The sequence below is a fragment of the Alligator mississippiensis genome, chromosome 1, assembly GCF_030867095.1.
Source record: "Alligator mississippiensis isolate rAllMis1 chromosome 1, rAllMis1, whole genome shotgun sequence".
In the NCBI taxonomy this organism is placed as follows: domain Eukaryota; kingdom Metazoa; phylum Chordata; order Crocodylia; family Alligatoridae; genus Alligator; species Alligator mississippiensis.
Window position 1 is genome coordinate 258,884,246 of NC_081824.1, and position 25,660 is coordinate 258,909,905.

A 25,660-nucleotide genomic window follows, 5' to 3' on the forward strand; every position below is an offset into this window, starting at 1 on the left:
GTCCAACTTTCCTGATTTGAGACATGACAGGGGACTGAATCATGACAGAAGTTAGACAGAATACCTCTTCATTCCATCAAGGTAACATCATCACTGGCAACTGTGATAACACTAGTAGGGAATCCAAGCTCACCTGCTATTCCAAAATTAAGCTGAGGCATATCTTCAGTCTTTGCCACTTTTTTGGGGCTTGGTAAATCTTTCACAGAGTCTGATGGGAAAGCCCACAGTTTCTTCCTGTTTGTAACAGTGGATGACTGGGTTTTCACAGGCTTATTTGTTGCGGGACACCACTTGTAGCCAGGGTTTGCCTTCATAAATGCATCCTTGTACTAGGAGAGAAGGGAAACATGTATCAGCAAAAAGGGAAAGAAGCAAGTAAACAAACAAAATACAGTCTTATCTGCTGTGGCTATTTGATATTTATGAGACAATGGGAGAATACCTTCTTTTTAAGATAGCTGCATTTAGTGTGTAGCCTAGCTTTGCCTTAATCTAGCAAAAGCACTGATCATATACTTGAAATTCAGTTTGACTACCAAGACAAACTTTACAATAGGAAAAGCTGGATTTCAAAATAGCAGTTTTGATCCTCATCAGGGTTTACCATTGCCAGCACATTTTACCCTTGCTCTTGCAGCCTCACCCATACAGAGAGTTTTCCAGTGCCCTCAAGGAGCCTCATGAAGATCTCCCACTCCTTGGATAGAATGGGACAGCCATTTAGATTATACTCATTCACAGATGCAATCTTGGTTTGTTTTCCTACTGTTAAAAACATACATTTGTAGATAAATGTGGTAGGATTACACATCTCCTTGCTATGCATCAACTTTTCTTTGGACAGTTTAGCTTTTGAGTTTATCTTCTTTTCAAGGCCAGTTATATTTCTGGGAAAATAAATGGTTACTGATACCATCGCATTTTCAGTGGCAGTTCATCAGATAATTTACCTCATGCTCACATCCAGAATTTACAACCCTGTCTGACAATCTTTAGCATTAGAATACATTGTGGCTGTTTAAAACCTTCTGTGGCCTTGAGCGCACAGAATACATGTTACAGTAAACTAGGTACATTCTTGACATTTGACAGCAGAACCAACTTAGCCACTCTATAGAGACTAATGAAAAATCTGACTCAAATGCAGTTTGGTACAGAGCTACATCTAACATATCTGATGATTATATTTTAATATTATTTGGTCAATAAAATAAATGCAACTATACACATAGTGTGTGTGTGCGCGCGCGCGCTTATTTTATTGACCAAATAATATTAAAATATAATCATCAGATATGCTAGATGCAGCTCTGTAACAAACTGCATTATATAGATAGATATATACATAGATATCAGCACATTTAAATTACAGGATTTGTCTCGCCAGTAAGGAAAAAGCCAAAGCAATGTTTGTAGTCATGACCAGGGATCCTGGTTTTCTCTTGTGTGATATTCCTACTCATACACTTAATCTGTCTTGAGGAGCTTTCATAAGCAAATAGGAAATGAGGTTATGGCATATTTAATATAAGATATACAATAAGAAAACAAACTTCTCTGAAAAAAAATTTGAGGTCATATTATAAAGGAACTATGATCTTTCAGTTTGCTTTGTAATCCATTCTTCAATGACTGAATATCCTGGTTCAAAGATGTCACTGGAAGTGGTGAAACATAAGCAGATGGCAGGAGAAGACAGATATCTAACTTGTGGAATTTTACTGGACATAATGCTGACCAAATGGGAACTGAGAGAAAAGATAATGGAACTGATGACAGGAAACTACCTTTTTGAACCAGTACTTATGTAAAAAGAGGTGAGAATTAGCTAGGTATGTTCTGTGTGCCACAAATCAGGAGTTTTTATTTACAGCTACGAAATACCAGATTAAAGAGAAAGGAGGTGGGGGGGGAGGGGAGGGTAGACAGTTAATGATAAATAATTTTCCATTCCTATAACTGCTCCCTTTTAGGGTAAAAAGTTACAGTATTATAACACTGCTGCTGCTTAAAGAGAATTTTGGGATCAAGAGAGATAAAAAAGGGTGCATTCTTCGGGCATGCAAGTGAGCCTCTTTTCTATGGGAAGTACCCTTTTGCCAAAGTACAATAATAGTTATATGCTATACATAAGCTCAAAGGAGGATCTGGGAAATTGAAAAAAAAAAAAAAAAAAATCAGTGGTGGCAAGGTAAAACAAAGGAGATCCAGCTCTATGCTGACAAACATGACATACATAGCTTTTTCCAGGCAATGAAAGCCATTTACAGCCAATATCCCACAGTTCTACTTTCCTGCGATCCCAGGATGGCTCAGCGCTCCTCAAAGACAACAAATCTATCCAAGCGAGATGGAAAGAGCACTTTGAGGCACTCTTGAACTTTGGCTTAACTGTGACAGATACCACCAAGTCCATCCCCTGACACTCTGAAAGGGGATCCCTCACCAACCCTCCTGTCTTAGAAGTCTGGTGTGCCATTAAGGAAGCCAAGAACAACCTCAAGGCTACTCGATCAGATGGCTTACTTGCTAAAACCTACAAGGCTGACAGTGAAGAACTGGCTCCAAGACTCCATAAATTTATACTTTATACCAAGGTGATAAGTCTGTGTGTGGGAACTACTGAGGTATGGCTCTCCTTTCCACAGCAGGGATCCTCATCCTCTCCCACATTTACCAAACAGTCTTCTACTTCTTGCTGAGGAAGTCCTGCTGGAATCTCACTGTGGGTTCAGACTATCCTGTGGGGCAATTGACATGATCTTTGTTGTCCATCAGAACCAACATCAGGATCTGAATATGGCCTTCATTAACCTTACTAAGGCCACTGATTCCATCAATTGTAAAGCAGTATGGAAAGTACTGGCCAGATTTGGATGTCCTGAAAAGTACATCAAGGTCCTGAGGCTTTTCAGGACCTTGATGACTGCACCTGTTCTTTGCAGCAGACTGGAGACAGATCTACTTGTCATCAAAATTAGGGGTCCAACAAGGATCTCATCACCCCAGCTCTGTTCTTTGTTTTTTTGACTGTCATCCTGGTTCTGATTAAGGACTACCTTCTTTCTGGAACTGATGCTGAATATCAAACAGATGGAGGGCTTTTCAACCCGAGATGTTTTCACCCAAAGACAAAAGTACCATCCTTGACCTCGAATATGCTGCATCATCTTTGTGTACACTAAGGAAAACCTTCAGACTGCACTGGATTTCTTTGGAGAAGCCTACTAAATTTTGGGCTTCCCTCTCAACATTGAGAAGACTGAAGTGCTCTATCAGCCTATCCCAGGCCATGAATGTGACCCCCTCCCCACATTACCATTGAGGGAGAGACCCTAGAGGTAATGTAGCACTTCCCCTACCTCCATAGCCACCTCTCAGTGATTGAACACTGATGAGGAGAACGTGGTCAGGATCTGGTGTGCAAGTGCTTCCTTTAGGAAATTGCTTTGGTATCTCTTTATTCATCACGATCTCCAGAAAAAACACCATGATCCAGGCCTACAACATAGTCATCATCCCTGCTCTCTTCTACAGATGTGAAGTGTGGGAGAACTATCACTGTCATCTCAAGAGCCTGGAAAGGTATCACCAATGATGTCTCTGGAAAATCCTCCACATCAAATGGGAAGATCACCACACAAACACCAGCATCCTTGCTGAAGCCAGTGTTACCAGCATTGAGTCAGTGATCCTCAAGCACTAAATTTACAGGGCTGGACATTGTGCGTGGATATCTGACTCTCAACTCCCAAAACAAGTGCTCTACTTCCAGCTTGGTAACAGCTGAGATCTCACTGTGCTGGACGAAAAGCTACAAGGACACATTGAAGGAAAACCTCAAGAAAACAGACGCTGAGATTAAGAGTTAAGAGGAGCTGGCTGCCAACCAACCCCAATGACACTGCAACCTCAATCAAGTGGCAGCCTGTTTTGAGGCAAAGCATCTTGCCCTCGAAGCAGAAAGGAGAGTGAAGGAAGGAAAAGGAGAAGAACCCCAGCCTGTGGCCTACCCTGTGGGAAACTTCTGCAGACAGATCTGTGGCTCAAAGATTAGATCTTCAAGACTCATCAGTGAGCTGGGGTAGAGACCATCATCAAATCAAGGGATTGCCAATGATGACAAGTTCTTTAGGGTAATATGCAAAAATGAGCATTTACTCTTTTGATACAAGAATCTTTAAGTGAAGAATCTCAGTCATGCCAGCTGTCATGTGGCAAAAGGCAAGGAGTTAATCTCCTTGGATTATTGCTGGTGGTGGTCCAGGATGTGCTGCCATACAACTCAGAGTACAGAAAGGAGAGACTGCTTTCTCCCAGTTGCCCTTTGTGAGAAGTTGTTCAGATGCTTGTTGTGTCACAGTTACAGGACAGAACAGTAAGCCTGAGGCCCATCTCTTACCTTGATAGAAATCCTGTTCCTTTTTGGTTCACTTTGCAAAGTATTTATCAGCACAACTGCTATGGATTTGGAATGCTTAGCCTTTATGGGAGGCTACCAAATATTACTAATCTTAGCCAAGGAGGTCTGAGAACTTCTAAGGTATTAGCAGAGACCCATTTCATAGATTTCATAGACATTTGGGCTGGAAGAGACCTTGGAAGATCATCGAGTCCAGCCCCCTGCCCAAGGGGCAGGAAGTCAGCTGGGGTCATAGGATCCCAGCAAGATAAGCATCCAAATTTCTCTTGAAGGCGTTCAGTGTGGGTGCTTGGCAGGCTATTCCAGACCTTGGGGGCTCAGACAGTAAAGAAATTTTTCCTTATGTCCAGCCTGAAACAGCCTTGCTGAAGTTTATAGCCATTCGACCTTATCATCCCTTGGGGTGCTCTGGTGAACAATCATTCCCCCAGATCCTGGTGAACACCCCTTATAAACTTATAGGTGGCCATCAGATTGCCCCGAGCCTGCACTTTTCCAGGCTAAAGAGCCCCATAGCTCTCAGCCTGTCGTCGTAAGGTCTGTTTTCCTGACCTCTGATCACGTGTGTGGCTCTTCTCTGCACTCTCTCAAGCTTCTCCACATCCTTTTTGAATTGCAGGGCCCAAAACTGGATGCAGTGCTCCAACTGCAGCCTCATCAAGGCTTAGTACAACGGGAGAATGATGTCCCGGGATTTACTTAAGAAGCATCTATGGATGCAAGTCAGCGTTTTGCTTGCTTTGCTAGCTGCAGCATCTCGTTGAAGGCTCATGTTCATCTTGTGGTCAATCATGACACCCAAGTCTTTTTCATTCGTTGTGCTAGCCAGCGTAACACTGCCCAGCCTATAAGGATGCTGCAGGTTTTTCCTCCCAAGGTGGAGAACCTTGCATTTTTCGGTGTTAAACATGCCCTTCATGCCCATTTCTGAATGGGCATGAAGACTAACCCACCATCTTCCTGAATTCTTTTGGGTGCTTACTTCCTTTGGGGCAGAATAAGGAGTTAAAATGTGCTCACATCTATTCACACACCCTCAGTGCAATTACCTTTTACACAACATGTGAAAAAACATGGAAAGTGTCCTTTGCCTACTGACGAATCCAGGAAACAGCATTTTGAAAGTCTTTGTCTCTTATACAGGTACTGCAATTTTTTGAGAAAGCAATATTCATCTGAATTGCAAAACTGCATGCCTCTGGCAGTATCATCATTGCATGTATGTCTCCTTAACTTTAATTTCTGCCTTACTCTATCAACTGTCAGTTTCCACCTCCAGACTGTAGCAAGGACATGGATGATTCACTTCAGAAAACAGGAATACTGAGTGATTCTTTTGTGTGAAGTTTTGTATTTATAGGAAAGCCTATAAAAAAAAAAAGTGTAAGTACTGTTGACCCACATATTCTTTCTGTGTGTCTTGAATGGGACGTACGTATTAGATACAAAAATTAAAGACAGTGGCACCTCCTACTTTTTTCAATTCAGCTTGAACAGCTCAATTTACTAGTGAACATGCGTCACAAATAGCATCGTTGTGAAGAGAAGAAAATACACAAAGAAACAGCTTTGCTTTCCATTGTTAGAACAAGCAGCCCACGCATGCATCAGATTTTCTGCTCAGGGAACTAAAAGTCTAGAGTCTCTAGCAATGAGTAACATGGCCCTCCAATCAGCTTTATTGCTTCAAAAATGGTTTTATAGGTTAATATGGCAATCTAACAAGTTGTTTATCAAATCATAACAAATGCTACTTGTGAGATAAAGTAGAGCTAAGCTTGTAAGAGCAAGTAAATGCTGGTTTCAGAGCAGGTAAAAGTGCAGCACTATGTTTACTGGACTTTTCCTAGGTAAAGCCAATAAATTACCTCTGATTAGGGCTTTCAAAGGGGCAGCTGATTAAGATCAAGTACGTAACTTCCTTGTATTCTTTCAAAATCCAAGTTTTCAAGCTTAAAAATGTGAAGGACAGCTTGAAAGATAGATGCCTGACAGCTCTAAAGGACTGATCAGGCACAACATTCTTTGTTTTGTGAGTCAAAGGTATCCAAAAACTACTGAAGACAACATTTATTTTAAAAGTTAGCAAGTCAAGGCCTAAAATGAGGACATATACGCAATGAAATGTAGTATAACACATCCTAGAATATAACATACAACTTGTTTTTGAAAGGAAGAGGTGATGAAGATTTTTTCCAGAGTTATGGCAGTATAGAGGAGGGGCAGGACCTAACCTTCAGCTGACTCGCCCTCTTTCGTACTTAACTAAAGCTGAAACCCTAGTTGTTGCTGAAGCCTGGGTGGATGTATGATTTTGAAAAAAAGTAGAGTCTCCAGAGCTGTGAAATAGAAGGTTAGCTTGATTAGTGGGACATCAAGGCCATTAAAAAGGAGAGACAATTGTTCACACCTTCAGGATGAAGGAAAATGAGCCATTAAGTCAACTGACTCCCTCAGCAACCTGAACAGAAAGGTCAGAGCTGTTGCAATGTGGAATAAAAATCAATGGGGTGCTTCTATCTCCATCAGAAAAAGCAGCTTCCTCACTTAAACCTACACACATCTTAGTTTTGGGGAGCTGATTTTTTGGGGGAAAGATGTGTGCTGTATGTGAGAAAATATGTTATTTGCATGATGCTTTATAGGGAGGTACTCCAAACAAATACCAAACACACCTCTAGGTAAAAGCTAACGGAGATGCCAGGGCCTATTGTTTCCTTTGTTCAACCAACTGAATAGTTTCTTAAGACTTCCTAGTTTAGAGTCCCCACATATACCAGTGTGCTCGGACATGGTACCTATTAGCATGAACTGCAATGGCATTATGCAGAGCACTGTTTGGGAGTTCAGAACCTGAAATGCCCTGTATGCCAGACAAAGTAAAGCAGTGCATGGCAATTGTCCAAGAGTAGCAGATATAACACAACAAGAAGCTTTCAACCTGCTTTATAAGATGCCATTGCCATGTTGGGATTTGATTGGGTTAGGATAACCCACATTCAGCACTATGGCATTAGAGGCTTAATGAGTAAATACCAAATGCAGCAATCTGAGATCTCATGTGAAGGAAAGGAATCGAGGCTGAAATTCACCAAGGTACTTATGTGTCCTGAAGTTTAAGTAAGCATGTACATCCCGTTGACTTCAGTGAGTCTTACTTGCATGTAAATGTGGTTCTGAACAAGGCTATTTTCTCTGAGCCAGGACCAAAATCATCTAGAATACCAACATCCTACTCCTACAAGTACTGAGCCAGGACAACATAATCTTGTGACAGGTCTATACACAGAGCTAATTAGATCCAATCTAGTTAACAAAGACACTAAACCTTTATCTAGCTGTAAAAAGATATTGAACAAGGAATTGAATGGAGTCTTCCCATCACAATCTAAAACCTTAGTTGATAGGTATCCAAAATGTCAGAGGAATCCAGATGCATCTCAATCTACCCTGACACAACCTTAATAAAGTCCTTAACAATAGAAGTTAAAAGCAGTAGCTCTTGGCAGAGCTGTAATTGGCATGACAATTCATATCATGTGGTATATCCTTGTTTCAATGGCCAGTACTACCTGAAGGAAGCAGTGAATGCCTTGCATCAATAGGTCTCCACTGTTCATTTGCAGTCACATATTACCAGCACCAAAACCATCACAGCCAGGTCTGTCCACATCCTTAACAAGCTGTGAGTGTAACTATGAGATTTAACTAATGAAATAAAAGGTCATTTGACATTTGAATCTTTACAGTTCATGTTTTCCAAATTTATTTCGACAACCTGAGGGCTAGAAACATGGCTGGTTTGTTTTTTAAGATTCTCAGAGTCATGTGAATTCAGGCGTTTAGGATTTCCCAAGAACAACCAGAAATATGACAAAGATTGACAATTGATATGCCCTGTGAAGGGGATGGTTCGCACTGTTTCATACAGGGCATCTCCATTAGGGAAGGCAAATATTTGTTTTTTTCCATTTTAATGCTACTCCCAAGCAAACAGCAAAACAAGGTGCGAGCCCAGTTGACTTTGACAATGAAATGGCTGGAACAGCCTGTGCAGTTAGAGCTCTGTCAATGTGTGGCAAGAGCATGGATTTATCAGGCTCCCTCTACATGTTACATTTATGCCACACAATTAATGTGTTAATCACAGCATAGATGGGAAAGGTTCTACATATTAATCTAATTTAAAGTGTCAATAAATAGGAAATGAGCCATGAAAACATTCCACGGCTAATGCAGAACATTTTTATGGCTGGTTTCTATAGTGCGTTAAAATGTAACATATGGCCAGGGCCAACAATCAGTTGATTGTCTGCCCCACACTGCACAGGGGCTAGTTTGAGACCCTGGTGCAGTGCAGAGCCGGAGACGATAATCAGCTGATTGTTGGCCCCAACGTGGCACTCCTCTTTCAATCTGCCAGTGTAGGGGGAGCCCCGGTTCTCTCAGTACTTGCAAAAAGAAATAGTGAGATTAGGATCTGATCTCCAATCCAAAAATCGCTCCCCCTGCCACACATGTTTGGCACAGCAGGAGACTCGACTTTTCGGATTGGGGACTGGATCACATCACACCTTCAACTAAATGCATATACTAGGGATCTCATACTGCTCACCAGAGGAAACAACTCAGATGGCCAGGGTCTTAAGGATACAAAGAAATATTTAAAAACAGATTCCCACCCCCTCATAATGCATAAGCATCAAGGTCTATAAAGTGATTTGAATACATCTAACCAGAAGAATGGGAAGGGGGAAGAAAGGAAGGGTTGGGGGTGGGCAGGGAGCAGAGAATTCATTTTAATGGTGAACAAGTGAATAAAATTACAAGTAAATAAAATAGTTATCATTCTAAGTAGCTAGAAAGCCATATTCTCAGTGAAGCTGTAAATACTGGGGCAGGGGGCTGGACTTGATGATCTTCCGAGGTCCCTTCCAGCCCTGATGTCTATGAAATCTATTAATGACAGTGAGCATTGCTGGTTCTCCCAAAAACAGTCAGTAGCCTATGAAGCTTTTGCCTTGAACACTCAGGAATTTCACAGCATCTGTAGTGTACCAATCAGCTCTACCCCTACTGAAGACAACAGCAGAATTCCCATTGACTTGCCTATGAACCCAGAATGCATATTAATATAGCAAAAATTCCAGTATTTTTAAAAACTGGGGTCAGCTTTTCAATAATAGGTAGATATCTGAGGGGGCAGGTATGCACCTAGTGGGGTTTTCAAAGATGTCTAAGTGAATTAAATACCTAATTTACCCCAAATATCAACAAGATTCAATGCCTCACTTGCTTACAAGCTTTTGATAAACTCATTTAGCAACTTCTTACTTATTCAGGTGTTTAAAGACATTTGAATATCTTATGTTGGTGCCTACAGTTAACATTTCTAAATGAAAACTTAGGTACTTAAATAAATACATGCCTATTTCTGTAAACTTTGGCTATTTACAGTTAAAAAACAAATTTCTGAGACTTCACAACAATAATAGCACTAGAGCAGAAGGCTTTCTATGGGATATTTCAAGCCATCATTTTATCTTAAAATACAGGTCTGTGACTGGCTAAACCAGGGGTTTCAAACAAACAGCCTGAGGGCCAGATATGGCCCTCAGAGTCCTAACATCCGGCCCCCCTGTACTGCTCCTGGATCTGATAAGACCCAGTTGGGGCACAGCAAATGCCCGTAGTGCAGGACTGATCCATGGGCTGCATCTGGTCCATGGATTCCTTCCCCCAGCATACCTGATCCAGTGGCTGCTCCAGCCAATCTGGAACCTGAACCATACTGTTTACGGCACAGTCTAGCTGAAGCAGTAGCAACGCTGTAACATGGTGACCATCCTGGCTGGATTGCACCACACGCAATGGCCAGCTCTGGAACATGTGCCTCAAAGTGTCATACTGGCCAATCTGGGACCTGCACTGCAGCTGGTGCCATGTGCTATTTGGTCCCTTAGGTGCTGGGATAGGCACTGTGAGGCACAGCCCAGCAGGGCGGCCAATGCATGCAGGGCAGCTGCCACTCTGCTGGACTACACTGCATGTGCTGCCCATTCTGGCCACTCCAGGATCTGCAGCATGGGTCCCAGGCCAGCTGGAGCAGCCACAGGATTAGGTATGCTGGGAGAAGGGGAGGTGGCAGGGGTCTGTGGGCCTGATCCAGTCTGTGGACCAGCCCTGTGCTACTCATTTGGCCTGCCAGACCAGATAACTTTGACAATTCAGGGCTAAACAATTATCAAAAAAGTTTGCATGAAACTGGTTTTTACAAGCATTGCAATACAATTGAGTTATGGTGTTATCCCCTCAAGATAAGACTAACAGCAAAATCAGGCACTAAACGATATCAAGTAATGCATTGCAATGGGGTTTTGGTTGTTTTTTCTGCAGTTTAAGCCTGTCTAGGAAAAGAGCCTAAAAACATTAGATTATGCGTTCTAGCTACTAATTACTGCTGCATTGTACAACTGTTTGAAGAATAAAAAGTATACACTTTAACTTATACACGATCCTGGAACTAATTTTAATGATTTGAACTCAGATTGGTTTACTGTTTTTCTCCAGTAGTAAAATACAATATCTGATGCCAAAGAAAATGAATAAAACCACTACAGGAACAGTGATTTATACACTACTATGATTAATAGTTTCAGATCTGTCGCTTCACAATGGGTGCTGCAATTATTTTCTCCTTTAAAATGAAAAAGTTTCTTTCAGCAACAGGAAGCATTTAAAAAAAAAAAAAAATCACATTCCCCAAAACGTTTTTGTTCCCATGATTTTTTTTTCTTTCCACTTCCCAAAATTTCTACTGTTACTCTTCCTTTCACCAGTTCCCTGATATAGGCTATAATAGTCTTTCTGAAATTGTTTACATGTGAAGTTATAAAATATTTGTAAAGTTTGTACAAGCCATGTATAGTGCTTCACTTTTCCCTACTATTTCTGAACATGGCCCGAGAGAGAGACTCCAGAAATAAGTAAGTGCATCTCTCCAGAGAGCTCTACAACTTAATGAAGCACTCCCTGGGTAGCCAATATTCATGTACAATTGGCAACAGTAGCAAATGATCCCAAGTACTATACAAGTTATGGATAATTGTCCCCTTAATTGTTCTAAGGAAAGCTACAACTCAGGCTCCATTTATATCTTGTTCAATGTAGTCTACAAATGCAGAGATTATGCTCTTCCCTCCTAATGTCCCAGCATTTGATTTGTTTGTGTCTAACTTTGTGCCTCAAACAATCCAAGTTTAATAACTAATTATTATTTTCTGCTGTTTTGGGCTATGTTCATCCTATAATTGGATATAGAGAAACCCACCCCATCGACAGCACTAGGGATCTTTTGGGACCAATTTACTCTGTATATTAATCCTCTGGGGAGTCATTTAAAATTGGGAGATTAAGCAATGTTCTCTGAAATGAGGGACTTTTTCCTCTCTCACACGATACCCAGATTTGGGCCTCCGAGTGAGGGCACTGTCACCCCAAAGTTTGCCACAGTGAACTCAAAAACCACTAGTAGTTTGAAAATTACTTGAAGAACATGACATTATTAGTAAAGGAAAAGAACCTGAAAGTCAGTCAAACTTTTCAAGGTGTCCTATATAACAAGCTCTATCACTGATTAAGTGCAAAGTTCAAGGTAAATTCAGGGAACAGATTACTTACCTAATGGACATGCTCCAACATATTATCACGCCTTTTAAGGCCAGCACCGTGATAATGCTGTAGTACAAGCAGGTCCAAAGCATTCAGAAGATTACCAAGAACTGGATATTTTGGGTACATACTGCTTCCCTTGCACTGGTGTCCAAAATAACGAGCACTTGAAGCAAAAAGCACTCTTTTGACCCTTTTCATATGCAAGTCACTGTCAAGACTTTCAGTTTACAAAATGGAAGCTCTGAGAATTTCTGATACACTGTCTACATGTGCAATTAATTTGAAGCAATAAAACCTCTGGTGCATATTGCACCAGAGTCTATTGCTCCCAGGCGCAGTATTTACACATGCATCTGGGACCACAGCATGTTGAGCTGGGCAGAGCAGCCCTGGCTCAACATGCAAGAGAGGATCAGCCTGCAAGAGAGGATCAGCCTGCAAGCCTGGGGTTGTTCTGACTTAATTCAACATGCTTAAGAGAGGCTGGCTGGGGCACGAGGGGTGCTCTGTTAGCTAGCATGCCCCAGCCAACCCCATTAGCATCTATATCTGAGTTGCTGCACACTACAACACTCTGCCGTAGGACAGTACTTGTATTTACAAGTACTAACCTGAGGCGTAGTTTATTAACTTACTATGGCCACACATGCAGACACAGAGATATTTACTGCAGAGCTTATTAGGTAGTTCTACAGTAAATATCTTGTGTAGATGCGCTCTGTGTAGATTGGTAAGGAATGCATTCATAATTACAACACTAGGACTATATAAGGTAATAGAGGCATAGCAGATCATGCTGTTCTTTATATATCATTCAAAAACTACATACCTCCTTGGCCATGTCAGTGTATTTCTGCTTCTCCTTTGGGTCTAGAACAGCCCACCAATCTGCTAATATCTTGGTAGCACCACGATTGTCCAGACGGGGGTGTTCCTGTCGCACAAGGGAGCGATGGCGTTTGCAAAACAAGAGAAATGCATTCATCGGCCTGCGAGCTCGTTGCTCTGATGATTCATCATCTTCTGTTTCATCAGCATCATGCTCCAGACCATCAGCACCAAGAAGTTGGACCTGTTGGAACCAAACAAAGAAATGTTATAGACCAGTGTCAGTCAGAAATTGCTAAATGTTAATGATTATAATAGTACAAATTGCTCTCTCTTGCTCTCTCATGCACATGCACACCCCTGCACACCCATCCATTTCAAAATAAAAAATATAGGAGATTCTATAATAAACCTGCTTGCCCCTAGTGTGGCCGTCTGTGAATAACAAGATAAAACCAACATTTCTGAACCTCTCTTGCCAGACTGGGGCTCAGACTAGTAGGTTCCCAAGATGAGGGCCGTTCCCTGCCACTTGGAGCTTAACTCCAGGACTTAAAAGCAAGAAAAACCTACTGTCTCAGTAGGGCAAAGAAGAAAGGCCACATTTTTTTTTAACAAGGCTTGTGCTATATAGTTTCTAACAAACAATGTGCACTGCATCTAGAAGTGAAAAGGCAGAAAATATGGAGAGGCATCATCATAGCTCCAAGAACTCTTTTCACTGAAGAGGTATGCTGCTGTATCATGCAGTCCAGTAACTAAAAATCTGCCTGAACCTTTTCAAGAGTGAACACTCTGCTGGAAAACTTGGCCGTAATACAATCCTAAACTTGTGGACAAGCATGTCCCAGTAGCAAGACCCAGGTCATGGAAGGCCAGCTGCAAGCCATGCTGGCAGAATATTGTACACCGTCTTTCAAGTGAAGGCACCATAGCCTGTTCTCCAGTGATTTCTCCCTATTTCAGCTTCGCTCCATCTTAGAAGTGTTTGTTCCTAGTCTTGTTCCCTTCTCCACAACTCTGAGACATTTAGGTCCTAACCTGCGGACCAGCACAGGAGCATAGGGTGCATGGAGCTGGCTGCCTCCCTCCTGGGGCTGCCCCACCCCTGTTTTAACCCTGTATGTTACTGCTGGCAGCAGAAGCTGCTCGCCCAGGCAGATGGATGAGGGTCCGAGCAGGGGCTGGCAGCTAACCCTTTGTGGCCTGGTAGTTGGGAACCTCTAATTTAGGTGACAGAAATATGAATGTTAGCTGTCTATTGCCATTACAGCTGGAGATCAACAAGGTATAAAACTTGTGAGACTCCACAGGCTCCGGTCCTTGAGAAAGAATAAAGCCAGAGTCTTTGAATGGTGCCAAAAGAAAGTGGTTGCAAGCCCAGGAAGGGCCTCTGAAATCCCTGCCCACATAAACACAGAAGACAGTCATATTTTTGTGGACAAGTTTAGCAAAAAAGATTGCTGACAGAGCTCAGAAAGGTAGCCTGGCATCTCACTCAAACCCACCCCTTGAAGAATATTTTCAACTGGCAATAATCGTGCCTCGGATTAACCTCATTGGCTACGATACTGCCAATGCGCAAAACTATAGATAACACTGAGTCTATAAAATTCTTGAAAAAGCACCATGAGAAATCAAGGCTATAAAACATACCACATGCAACTGAAAGACTGCCAGAAAGTTTGTTTCAGATTAAGTGTGAAAATGAGATGTATAAAAAGATTTTAACAAAGCTAACACACAGCAAAGCACTGTTTCTCATATATCTTTGAGTGCAGAATATTTCTTTTCGCTGGCTATACTCACAGTCAAACAGGAGCTACAAAAATATAAACAAGGGAAGAATCTGACCCACTGTTAACAAGGTCATTTTTTTTCTATTACACTCTTTTTAATGAATGTTGACTTCTTATGGATTACAAAAGCGTAACTAGTAGCTGAATCTGACTGACTTTTAGAACAGTGTCAGTTTCAGGAATGCCAGATACTTTCATTTGCAGGTGCAACAATGAACAACTGAAGTTGAAATTATTTTAATTCTGTTGAGCTACCTTAAGGAAATCCTTTGGTATATTCCTAGCAATTTTAGCATAGATATTTAAATAATCCAGAATCAGCTTCCTTATCATACTATAAATCTTCTCCAGCTTTCTTGGGTTCCTCTCATCTTAATTAAAAAAATAAAGCAAGCGTTCACCCAAAATATACATATCCTCAAACATGCTATATTCCTAGCGATGTATTTTAAAGAAAGAAAATCACTTTATCAAGCTATGCTCCTAATTCAATAATCCATATGAAGATCTTTACTGAAGTACATCTCAACACAACTGGAGCAACCAAGCTGTCTCCACTTTTGGAAGGGCTGGGTCTACCTTATCGATATCTTCTTCTTCCTCTTCCTCCTCCTCCTCTTCAGAAAAGTCAAGAATTTTCTTTGCAAGTAGTGGATGCCACTGAAGACACTTTCTCTTTGGTCGTTTCCCAGTCCCCTCTCCTTCTGTTGAATGCTCCTTATTCCTATTACTGCCTTTCATTACTGTAACCTGCCATGTAAAAATAGTCACAAAAGTCATATTACCTAGATCACGAAGAACTACTAAACATAAGTGATCATCTTTCAAACGGCTGTTCAAATAAACACCCCCCTCCAAAAAACCAAACAAAGAAACTACAGATAAGGGTTTAATATATTGTTTTTAGTTCAACACTATGGGTGCTCACTGTGGGCATATCCTTTTTGTCTTAACGTTTCCTCCTAGCTCTCAGATAGAATACTGACACCCAAGACTAAGAATATGGAGTGATAACACTGGCCCAAAGTAGCTTTTGAACATGCTCTCACCCAACCTACAGTACAAGGCACTCACGCTTCCCCAGCTAAGCAAGAGGTTCCAAGCTTCTCTTACACCTACATCCACTGCAGTAGTTCAACACTGTATTACAGAAAAGCCAGGAAATCCCTCTTTTTTAGCACCAGAATATAGCTTCAGCCACTCATCCATTAATCATACACTTATATTAAGCAGTGTTGATTTTTAATCCTATGACACCATAAGGTAGGATTTTCCCAATGCCATTAACAAGTGCACCAGGGAAATATGACTCCCAGCACTAAAGGGGTGAGTTATAGCATATGAATTTGAAGCAAAACAACAGGCAGCAATTAAGCTGAAGTTTCCAAAATGCTTATCTGTGGGAAGATGTATACACTGAAAAAAAAAATCCACACTGAAGGAATTGCATACACACACAGAATACCAATAATACTGCCATGCTAGTCTTACAGATTGGCATTTCACATTTAGCAGCGTCTTATATCTATCTTCTATTCAAAATATATTAAAAAAAAAAATCACAGGTTAGAATCCAGTCTCTGATATCCAGGTGTGACCCGCATACCTTGGAAGAGCCTGCACACACTAACTCTGGGGACTCAAGAACAGAACTGGCAGTGTTTGTTCCATGTGCACATAGTGTAGTCAAAAAATAATTCCATTTACTATCAGGATTAACACAAAGACAACAACTGGATAATAAATAAAAAAAGATTTTGGAAGTTTACCAGGCATCTCGCACTTACAAAATAAACAATTAGAGTACCAATGAAATCAACATTTTGCCATGGATTTCAATGGGAAAACCATTCCATTATTAGAAAAGATATAATCATCATTTAAAAGGCATGTTAAGATTTTGCTTTTTGGTAAGGAGTTGCCAAATTATGAAGTTTTAAGTCTAAGCAATCTATAATGCCTGATACTACAGCGGCAGATATATCCAGGTATTAGGACAGCAACTGATAAGCCAAATAATATGGACCAACTTATAGCAGTTAGTCATCAACAACAGCCATCATTATTCAGACCAAACTGTGCTTTCCCCTCCATGAATTCCAGGAAGCAGAATATATACTGCTACCCCTTCATTAATCTGCAATACAGTAAAGATTGGGTTAATTGTGAACTGCCTGAGTTGCAGCCCAAGCACTAACCCCTTTTTAAATGACATATTTTGGCATGGTGAAGCTCTAATCTGCTACTCCAATTCTTAGCTGGACCATGTGCCAAAAGGGACCAAAATCCACTTTCTTACTTACTGGCTGCTCTGATTTACATTCATGTCAAGGCCCTGGGAAACAAGGAGCTATGACTGAGAACATTTTGGCACTACAACATTTTCTGTTTGATTAAAAGGTGATTTTTCTTCTGATAGGAGTTTGGGCAATATCCACTCTCTCATTCTGGAGTTACAGGAGGCAGCATTAAGATGAAAGCCGCTTCTCCCACATGTTCAAAACTTCATTGTTGAACTCGCAATCACAGACAACTGCTAGAAGTAGTTTAAAATTGGGTTTTTAAATAAACTTAACTGAAGGTAGAAAACAATTCAATTCTGTACAAAATTAGTTCATCAGTTTTAAAACTACAAACAGTAAATGTTGATGCTTTCATAGGTATTCCAAAACAGGCATCTCCTTCAGCATACAAAGACTCACTCACTTAAGGATGCTTGGTGATTTATGAACACTTTGCTGTTTTGTTTGGCCATACTGCTTCTTCTTTTTAATGCTAACTTAAACATTATTTTAGTGTAGCAAAGCAGAGTTTAAGAGGGGACACAATTACCCTTTACAAGTACATTCATGGAGGGAATTAGATTTTCAGTCTGAAGGACAATACTGATGCAAGATCAAATGGCCACTAACTGGCTATGGGCAAATTTAGACTGGAAACTTGAAGAAGATATCTAACTATGAAAGGAGTGGCAATTTGGAATAGTCTTCCAAGCAAACTGCTGAAGGTAAAGAATATGATTCATATTCAATTAGATACATTTACTGATAGGATGGAATGATGGGAAAGGGACTTCTGGCTCAAAAATCACTGTATGTGGAATCATGTGCCTGTGCTCCCAGGCTGGAGTATACAGGTAGCTTAACTGCAGTGTGGAAGGTGTCACTTTGGTCTCACTTGGACAAGTTTGTTGCTTTTTCTATTGCTCAGATTATTCATCTGTAAAACAGGTATTATCAATTTTCCTTTACCTTCCTTTGGTATCTTTGTGAAGATTTGATTATAAACATTTAAAACGTGCTTTGTGATCTTCTTTTGGAAGGCATTACTAAAAATCTTATTACTATTTCAAGACATTATATTTAACTGGCAGCTTTTTGTTCCCTGCAGTTTTAACAGAGATTAAGATAAATCTTCACAGGATTTTAGTGATCCCACAGCATGTTTTGTAAGTATTATACCTGAGAATATCCCAAAGCAACATGCTGTAAAAAGGCAAGTGAAATCGGGACCCAAATCTTAGCCACTTTTCAATGACAATCTTCATTTATGACTCTGCCTAGCTCACAAATCACACTTTATATTTTCCCCACACAAGCCAGACATCAAACACCCAGATGTTCTTTAAAACGAATTAACCCAATCTTTACTGTATTGCACATGAATGAAGGGGTAGCAGTATATATTCTGCTTCCTGGAATGCAGTTATGTTAATGAGGTTCCCTCCCCATCCTTAATTGTGAAAAATTTTACTTTTACCTATGATGCAATAACTCATCTATTAAGAGTTTTTCAGTAAGGAGCTGCAAGTACGGCGTGGTAATTGCTGTGCTACAGCAGATTCCAGCGTCATGTGCATCAGCATCCCTGCACTGAAAAATGGCAGCGGGGGTGCTTTAAAGTCTATTTGACAAGCTTTAACTAAAGTGTCCCCGCTGCCGTTTTTCAGTGCAGGGAAGCTGATACACATGACGCTCCAGGCACTTTAATCAGAGCAGCTTCTGGAGCCACTCTAATTAAAGAGCCCCTCCCAGAACACATGTATAAATGCCCTATAAGATCAGCTTTGGACCTTCCCTTTAACTTAACAGCAGGGTATGAAGAAACAAACCAAACCCTCAAGAAGCCTGTTAAGCTGTATTATTTACTATCAGGACACACACCTCCTTCCTATCAACATAAATGCTGATCCAAGTCACAATGGACATTTTCAAGCTAATCTGGATCACTACTGCAAACAGGCTTAGTTTTTCTGAAACCTTTCTCCCTAGTTTATTTCATACAACTTTTGCACTAAACATTTCAGAATAGTCTTAATTTGCTGCATCTCCCTAACTCCCAGCAGGCATCTATTAGAAACAGGAAGGACAAAAGGATGCCACAGGTAAATAGCAGCAGCATATAAACAACGTTACCATTATTTATTAAATTACTTCAGACGTTTCTCTTGGGTTAAAAGCCAAACCATTGCATCTTTAACATTTATTTCTTTTTAAATAGGCATTTCCTGTACTACAGTTCTACACCACAGACCACATGCTTCTTAAGATTCCCTGGTGTCATAAATACCAATATTTATAAATAAATACACTAAAAAAAATCATTACATGCAAGAAAATACAATAAGAAAAACTCTAAAAACTAACTCTAATCCATATGAATACAGCATTTCCTTCATTTCTCTTGTTCAAGATCCTGGCTAAGTACAATTCTAGTACTTTAGACAAGAACCAATTAATACATAACTGAACACATGGATAAATAATTGATACTGTATATCATGCTAGCATTAATTACTTATTGATTAATGAAACATTAAAGGAATTAATTTAAGTTCAATCTTTAAATACTTGACAAAGGTCTTGTTTACCTCTTTCTCTTGATATATAATCAATACTGTTAGTTATTTGTTTTCAATGGAGAAATTGCTCACAAACAAAGGAAACATCGCTAGATACTGTATTATGAAAGCTTAGATATACTCCATACTACATTTCTTTCAAATTGCTAAAGAAAATTAAGATGGAGATTCATACAGATGGCACCAGCGACTAGTAATGCAAGACTTAACTACATCTCCAGTATTTATTCTACATTGGTGTTAAAAACAAAAAAAAAATGCACTATGGAGTCTGGCTTACCATAACATATCACAGAAACTGAAGGAAAAACCCAGTTGCCAAATTAGTGCTTGGTGACTAACTGCTTTTGAAACCCAGCGTGGAGAAAAATGGTAAATTCTTTACACACGACTGTGAAGGGGAAAAATACCAAATGTACCATGCTGCAGGAAAGACAAACACAGGTCTGGCAAGTCTTCCTTACACTAAGTTTTTCAGAAGATGGTTGAGAGCTGGGTCATGATGATCCTGAAGCATTTTATGCACATGGTGAACTTCAGACATGGAGTTACCCTACTGAAAGCAATGGGACTACTCATGCTGTGCAGTGTTAAATACAAAAGCAAGAGATTCTGCAGGTCTGATGCCTCAGTTTTATGATCTCAGGCTAACAAAAAAAAGGGGGAGCGAGGGAAGTTGGGGTACATGCATAAAAAAAAAAATCTCTGGAGTATCTGAAATTTATGAAGTATGTCAGGAGTACATTTGATATATGTTCCAGTTTGTTAGAGATGGGTGGTCTTTAAAAGACAAGATAATAGAGATAAGATAATTTTTGAAGCAGCATTAAATGTGAAGAGAGAGACATTTAAATGAAACTCACAAGCTTGTTAAAAATCACAAGAAGCTGTCAGGCATATGTAAGATAAAGGATGATATGTATCGAGCACATCTACACATGCCCCTGACTGCGCAGTTGTTACTAGGCAGACCTGGTGGTGCACAGGTTATTTCTAACCCTACTGTGCAATAGCAATAAGCTTGTAGCCTAAAAGGACTGTGATGTAGTCTCTCATGTAGATGCACCCACAGAGGAGAAAGAAGAAACATTCCAACAAAACAGGACAGAAGTATAAATAGCTCTGTTTTAAATGAGCCACATATGCTGTGTAAACAAACATCACCAGAACATTCTTGTCAAGGCTGATGTTCAAGATGTATTGACAGTAGAGATATGTGCAGGGTGATGTTTTACACCTATCTGACAGGGATGTGCAAAACAGCACCGTTCTGTTTTGATGGGACAGTGTTTCATTTTGAGTTTCATTTTGTTTTGAAACTGCTGTTCCATCAAAACTTGTTTCAACATCGTTTTGATGTTTAGCCCATAGGCTATAATGAGGAAGCACAAAACTGCCTATATAACTTGGTCATTTCTTGCCTGATTCAGATGAAACTTGAGGGATGGTAGCCCCCGCTGAGGCCACAAAAGCCTGCCAAGTTTCAAGGACACAGGTGCACAGGTCTCTGGGAAACTGCACCTCCAGCTGCTGACAAGCAAAACTTGTGTCACATGTGTGATGTTGCAGCAGGATAAAAACTGCAGGAATGCTAGCCCCTGCTGAGGCCACGCAGCCTGACAGGTTTCAAGGAGATAGGTGCTGAGAAACTGTACCTCAGGCTGCTGACAAGCAAAACTCGTGACATGGGTGACACCATGTCATGTACAGGCCCCAGCACCAGTGGAGCACCTTAACACGCACACAGTGTGCCCCAATGTGGTCTCCTCCCCCACCTACAGCCTCAGCCCAGTCCACCACATTAAATGACAACAGGTAATAAAATAACTTAGCACTAGCACAGTAGCATCAGAGCATCTCAGGCAGCCAAACTATGACAGAGCCTTTCTTTGCTCTCCTGAAGGAGCTTCTTCTCCAGCATGTGTGTTAAGGCGCGCCCTCACTGTGTGACTCTGTGTGTGCGTGTGTGTGTGTGCGCGCGCGCGCGCGCCCTCATTGGTGCTGGGGCCATCTCATGGATGGCCTTCTGTTGCTCCACCAGGCTCTTGAACATCAGGTATGTAGAGTTCCACCGAGTCTCCACATCCTGCATGATTTTGTGCTGCAGGATGTACAGCTCAGTTTGTCCCGCAGCATCTTGCCTTCCTTGATGCTCTGGTGGAAGTAGTCTGCCACCTTCCTGCATTTGGAAATGAGCTCACTGGTGGTGCTGGTGCCATCATGAGCAGCCCTGTCCCCCTCTAAGGTGTCCCTGACAATGAGGTGGAACTTGTGTGCCACACAGCAGATGCCAAAGTTGGCATCCTGGACTGCCTTGACCATATTGGTCCCATTGTCAGTGACCGTGAACCCACGGACGAGCTCGCTCTGCCCAACGAGCTACCCCGGAACTACACAGTTCATGGCCCCCATGATCTTCGTTGCCATGTGGGACTTATCCATCACCTCGGCTTGAAGGAGAGCCCACCGACGGCCTGACTTGTCACACCAGTGCCCTGTGAGGGAGAGTGCCACGAGCAGGCCTGTTCGAACAATGCTGCCTTTTATGCTGTTTTTCCATCCCTCCCCCAGAACACTGGGATTGGAAGGGACCTCAGGGAAGAATCACAATCACTGGCCAGTTACACAGTCAATGTCAGAGCAGCCCTTCTCCCCTTTCCCTTCCCTCTCCTTACTTTGTTGCCCTGCAGGCAAGCCCAGATTGAGCTTCGAAATGATTCAAAACTTTCAAAACGGTTTGACTGCCCTCGTTTTGTTTTGAGGCTGTTTCAAAGCCCTTCATTTTGTTTCACTGTTGCTGTTTCGAGCTTGAAAGGTGTCAAAACGAAACAGCTGGTGCAATTTCACACAGCTGTAGTATCTAACACACAGAAACAGATGAGACAAGACAGAGAAATTATACCAATGGAAATATTTTGACATTTGTTTTAGCCATTTCCTGTTGAGTCTCATTTTTGTGCTGTTTCTGAAAATGCTGACCACATATTCACTGTCTCACACACTGATGCATACTTAATTTCAGCTTTCAAAAGGAAAACTTTGAACATTTAGTTACACCTTTTTTCAAATGCAGTTATATAACTAGGAACAATTTTCATCTTCAGAACCAAACCTGGTTTTTTGACTCCTTCTACATTCCTTTTCTTGATTTCATAACCTCAAATCAGTCTGTTAATACTGGCATTAAAGACAGTTCCACTAATCAAGCAGCAACAGAAGTATGCTCTTACATTTGTGGTTATCAACATCTTGATAAAATTATTCAAAAATAATTTCTTAGGTGTTTGTGGCAATTTCTAGGCTACATGTAAGAAATACCAGAGCAGCAGTACTGAGCTGCAAAAGTAAAATTTCAGAGATCTGTAAGACAAAATTCTCCATGGCAAAAGACTTCAATGGGCTGACATCTACTAGCATTTTGCATGCGGAAGACCTGGCAGTTTTAATGGAATTCATCTGGTTAGTACTTGGGCTGCATGAACTGTCTTGTCAAGCTACTTCAAACTAACTTCACAGTAAATCAAATTGGGCCTGTATACTATGCATTCTGAATGGATTTTAAAAGTTGCAATGTTAATCTTCAATCCACATTTTCCACTCAAAACAACTGCTGTCAAAGTTTGAAATTTCATTTCATATCTTTCAAGAAAAGAAAAGCCAAAGAAAGAAGGAATGAACTATGTAGACACTACTTCCTCAGACTTCATGTGTCCCACTTATAGCTAATGATCCGACGAGGTAAGTTGTGTTGACCAGGAAGCAGGAGACTGCTACCACAAAGAACCTCAATTCAGCTAATCAGGCTGTCTATTCTGGCAATAAGCTATCGTTTTTTTGCAACTCCAGTACTCCAACGCAGCAAGTTCAATTCTTAAAGTTTCAATTAAAAGAAAAAGGAAGGAGAGAAAGTGAAACGGCAAGTAGCAACACATATGTAAATGAAAGCAAAAATCTTATGTTTATTAACTGGTTCCTTTAGCTCTGCAGTCACTGGACCTAAATATTTTTTTTTCAGCTTGAAACAAAGAAGAATGGAAACTAGTAGGTACTAATTACTGACCAAATAGTGGATGTACTCTTTACCGCTTCCCAGCAGAGAGCCATTAATGAGGTTCCCTAACTTTCAGAGAAGTGTTAGTTTAATGGGGGACATGCTGTGACTAAATGGATTGGTGCCTGCTGGCAGGGATTTGGGACAGGCGGTCACCACATGTAACTAACAACATGGCAACAAGTTTTACTTAATTTTTAATGATGCTCTCTCCTGGCTTAGTAAACAAATCAAACTATTCCTTATTTTCAGTTCTATGTTTTCATGGACAGCTCCCTCTTCTGTTCCTGGTTTTTATTTCTCCAAGGCCACTCAAGAAAACAAGCAAAGCCAGCAGCAGCAGCTGTTTGCATGCCTATGTTTTAAATGATTTTCTCTGTCTTGTGTCTATCAAAAATACATACGAAGCTGCAAGGAAAAAGGACTGGATGTAAGAGGAACAAAGCCAATTCTATTTTCATTTTAAGGTTATAAATCTTTTTTTGTCACTCAGCACTAGTATATGTCTTCTCTTTTAACTCTGTGCCCCACCCCTCCCTCGCTTAGGCTTTGCACGATACGCTGCAAATTATTTGCTCTGTCCAAATCTTTGTTACAACAATACATGTCTCAATACTAGCTCTATAAAATAACTCCATGTATTTCACACCCAACTGCCCCAAATACATGGAAATATTCAAGGACATAAGGTGATACCAACTTTCCTGTTAGTGAACCTCAAACAATGAATGCCTCTGCTGTTTGCTCCGGCTACCCAGAATACTACGGAGCCAAGTTCAAGGTCCCAATCTTTATTTTCAAAGTAGCCCAGGCCCAGGGTACGTAAAACACTGACTTAAAGTTCTGGGATGAAGATGACAGTCAAAAACTGCTCCTTTGACATAAAGAAACTTGCTACGATACGGGCAAAACTCATCTGTAACACTGATGGCGTTTCCTCAAATGAGTCTAACTACAGAGCCTAATCAGCGTTCTGCTAAAAGATGGATGGAATACTTTTGTGACCTTCCTTGACTAGTATAAGCAGACAGCAGCACATACATTTATTTAAAACAACCCCCTACTTAAACACACCATGTCACTATACACACAATCCTAAGGAGAGGATCAGAGTGAATACATTACTTGTAGTTATTTATGGTTGTTACGTTCCTGGAAGGTTTTCAGATCAGGGTGGGATAAAGAGACAGTAGTTTGAGTTAAGGCAGTTTGCGGCACTAGGAAAAAAAAAAAAACAAAAAACAAAAAACTGACAATCACTTTTCCTTGGAAAGGTAAAGATAAAACTAAATTTTACTACAGAGCTGCTGCTGATCCTAAAAAGTCATATATTTTCATGTGTGTGAGTACACACAACACACAAACTACCTGCAGATTTGCTTAAGCAAGGAAGCCTGCTTATGGTTTTGATCACAGACACCAACTTTTATTTTTGCTGGGGCAAGATGACAGATATGTGGAAAGTGTTATGCAGTTCAGATAACAGCCCGGGGGGGAGGGGGGGTAGTAGCGTGCTTGGGTACACATGCACTCTGCTCCTTTGGGTTTGATAGTATTAAAAGCTTTTTCCATCTTCTGCTTGTGGAAGAAATTACATGCTCTGATACTTTGATGCCAATATAATTCTATACATATTTCTAAATTATTTTTTCCTCTCTCTCTCTTACGCACACACAAATAAATGCCCACTTGTATTTTTATGTGTTTTGGTGAACACTGTCAAAATAATTCCTAAAAGTTAACAGTCAGTCTGTCTGAGGGCGAGAGCATTTTAAGTGCTGGGTCTTTCCAAACCAGATATGCCTTTAACATGGAAGCCTCATGCAGTTCTATACACAGAACACTGTAGGGATGCTCTCAGAGAGCTGCGAGACAACCAAAGTATAAAGGACTGATCCAAAGGCCAGTAAAGTAAATGGAGACCTTCTCACAGATTTTGAAAGGGCTTTATAGATCAGGCACCTTTAAGAGAGAGTAAAAACCTACCCTCAGCGTTAGTGGCCGGAACAACATAATCCAAC

At 40.8% G+C, this 25,660-nt stretch overlaps 1 protein-coding gene and 1 non-coding gene across 14 annotated transcripts in view; both read right to left on the reverse strand.

Annotated features, from left to right (window-relative positions):
* BBX (BBX high mobility group box domain containing) overlaps positions 1-25,660 on the reverse strand; it is a 212,687-nt gene that overhangs the window by 89,623 nt on the left and 97,404 nt on the right. For 11 of the 13 annotated variants that reach the window (XM_019476474.2, XM_059720555.1, XM_059720550.1 and 8 more), the window contains 3 exons: positions 15,307-15,477; positions 12,930-13,172; positions 134-332 (listed from right to left, as the gene is read on the reverse strand). In XM_019476474.2, coding sequence (XP_019332019.2) covers positions 134-332; positions 12,930-13,172; positions 15,307-15,468 — 604 coding nt within the window. In that variant the 5' untranslated portion in view covers positions 15,469-15,477. Of the gene's footprint in view, positions 1-133; positions 333-5,677; positions 5,753-12,929; positions 13,173-15,306; positions 15,478-25,660 lie in introns of those variants that run through there. The other 2 variants (XM_059720545.1, XM_059720554.1) reach the window with 2 other exon arrangements.
* Positions 14,380-14,517, reverse strand: LOC132247979 (U4 spliceosomal RNA). The gene has a single exon (XR_009459351.1). It is a non-coding gene; the product is annotated as a U4 spliceosomal RNA (small nuclear RNA).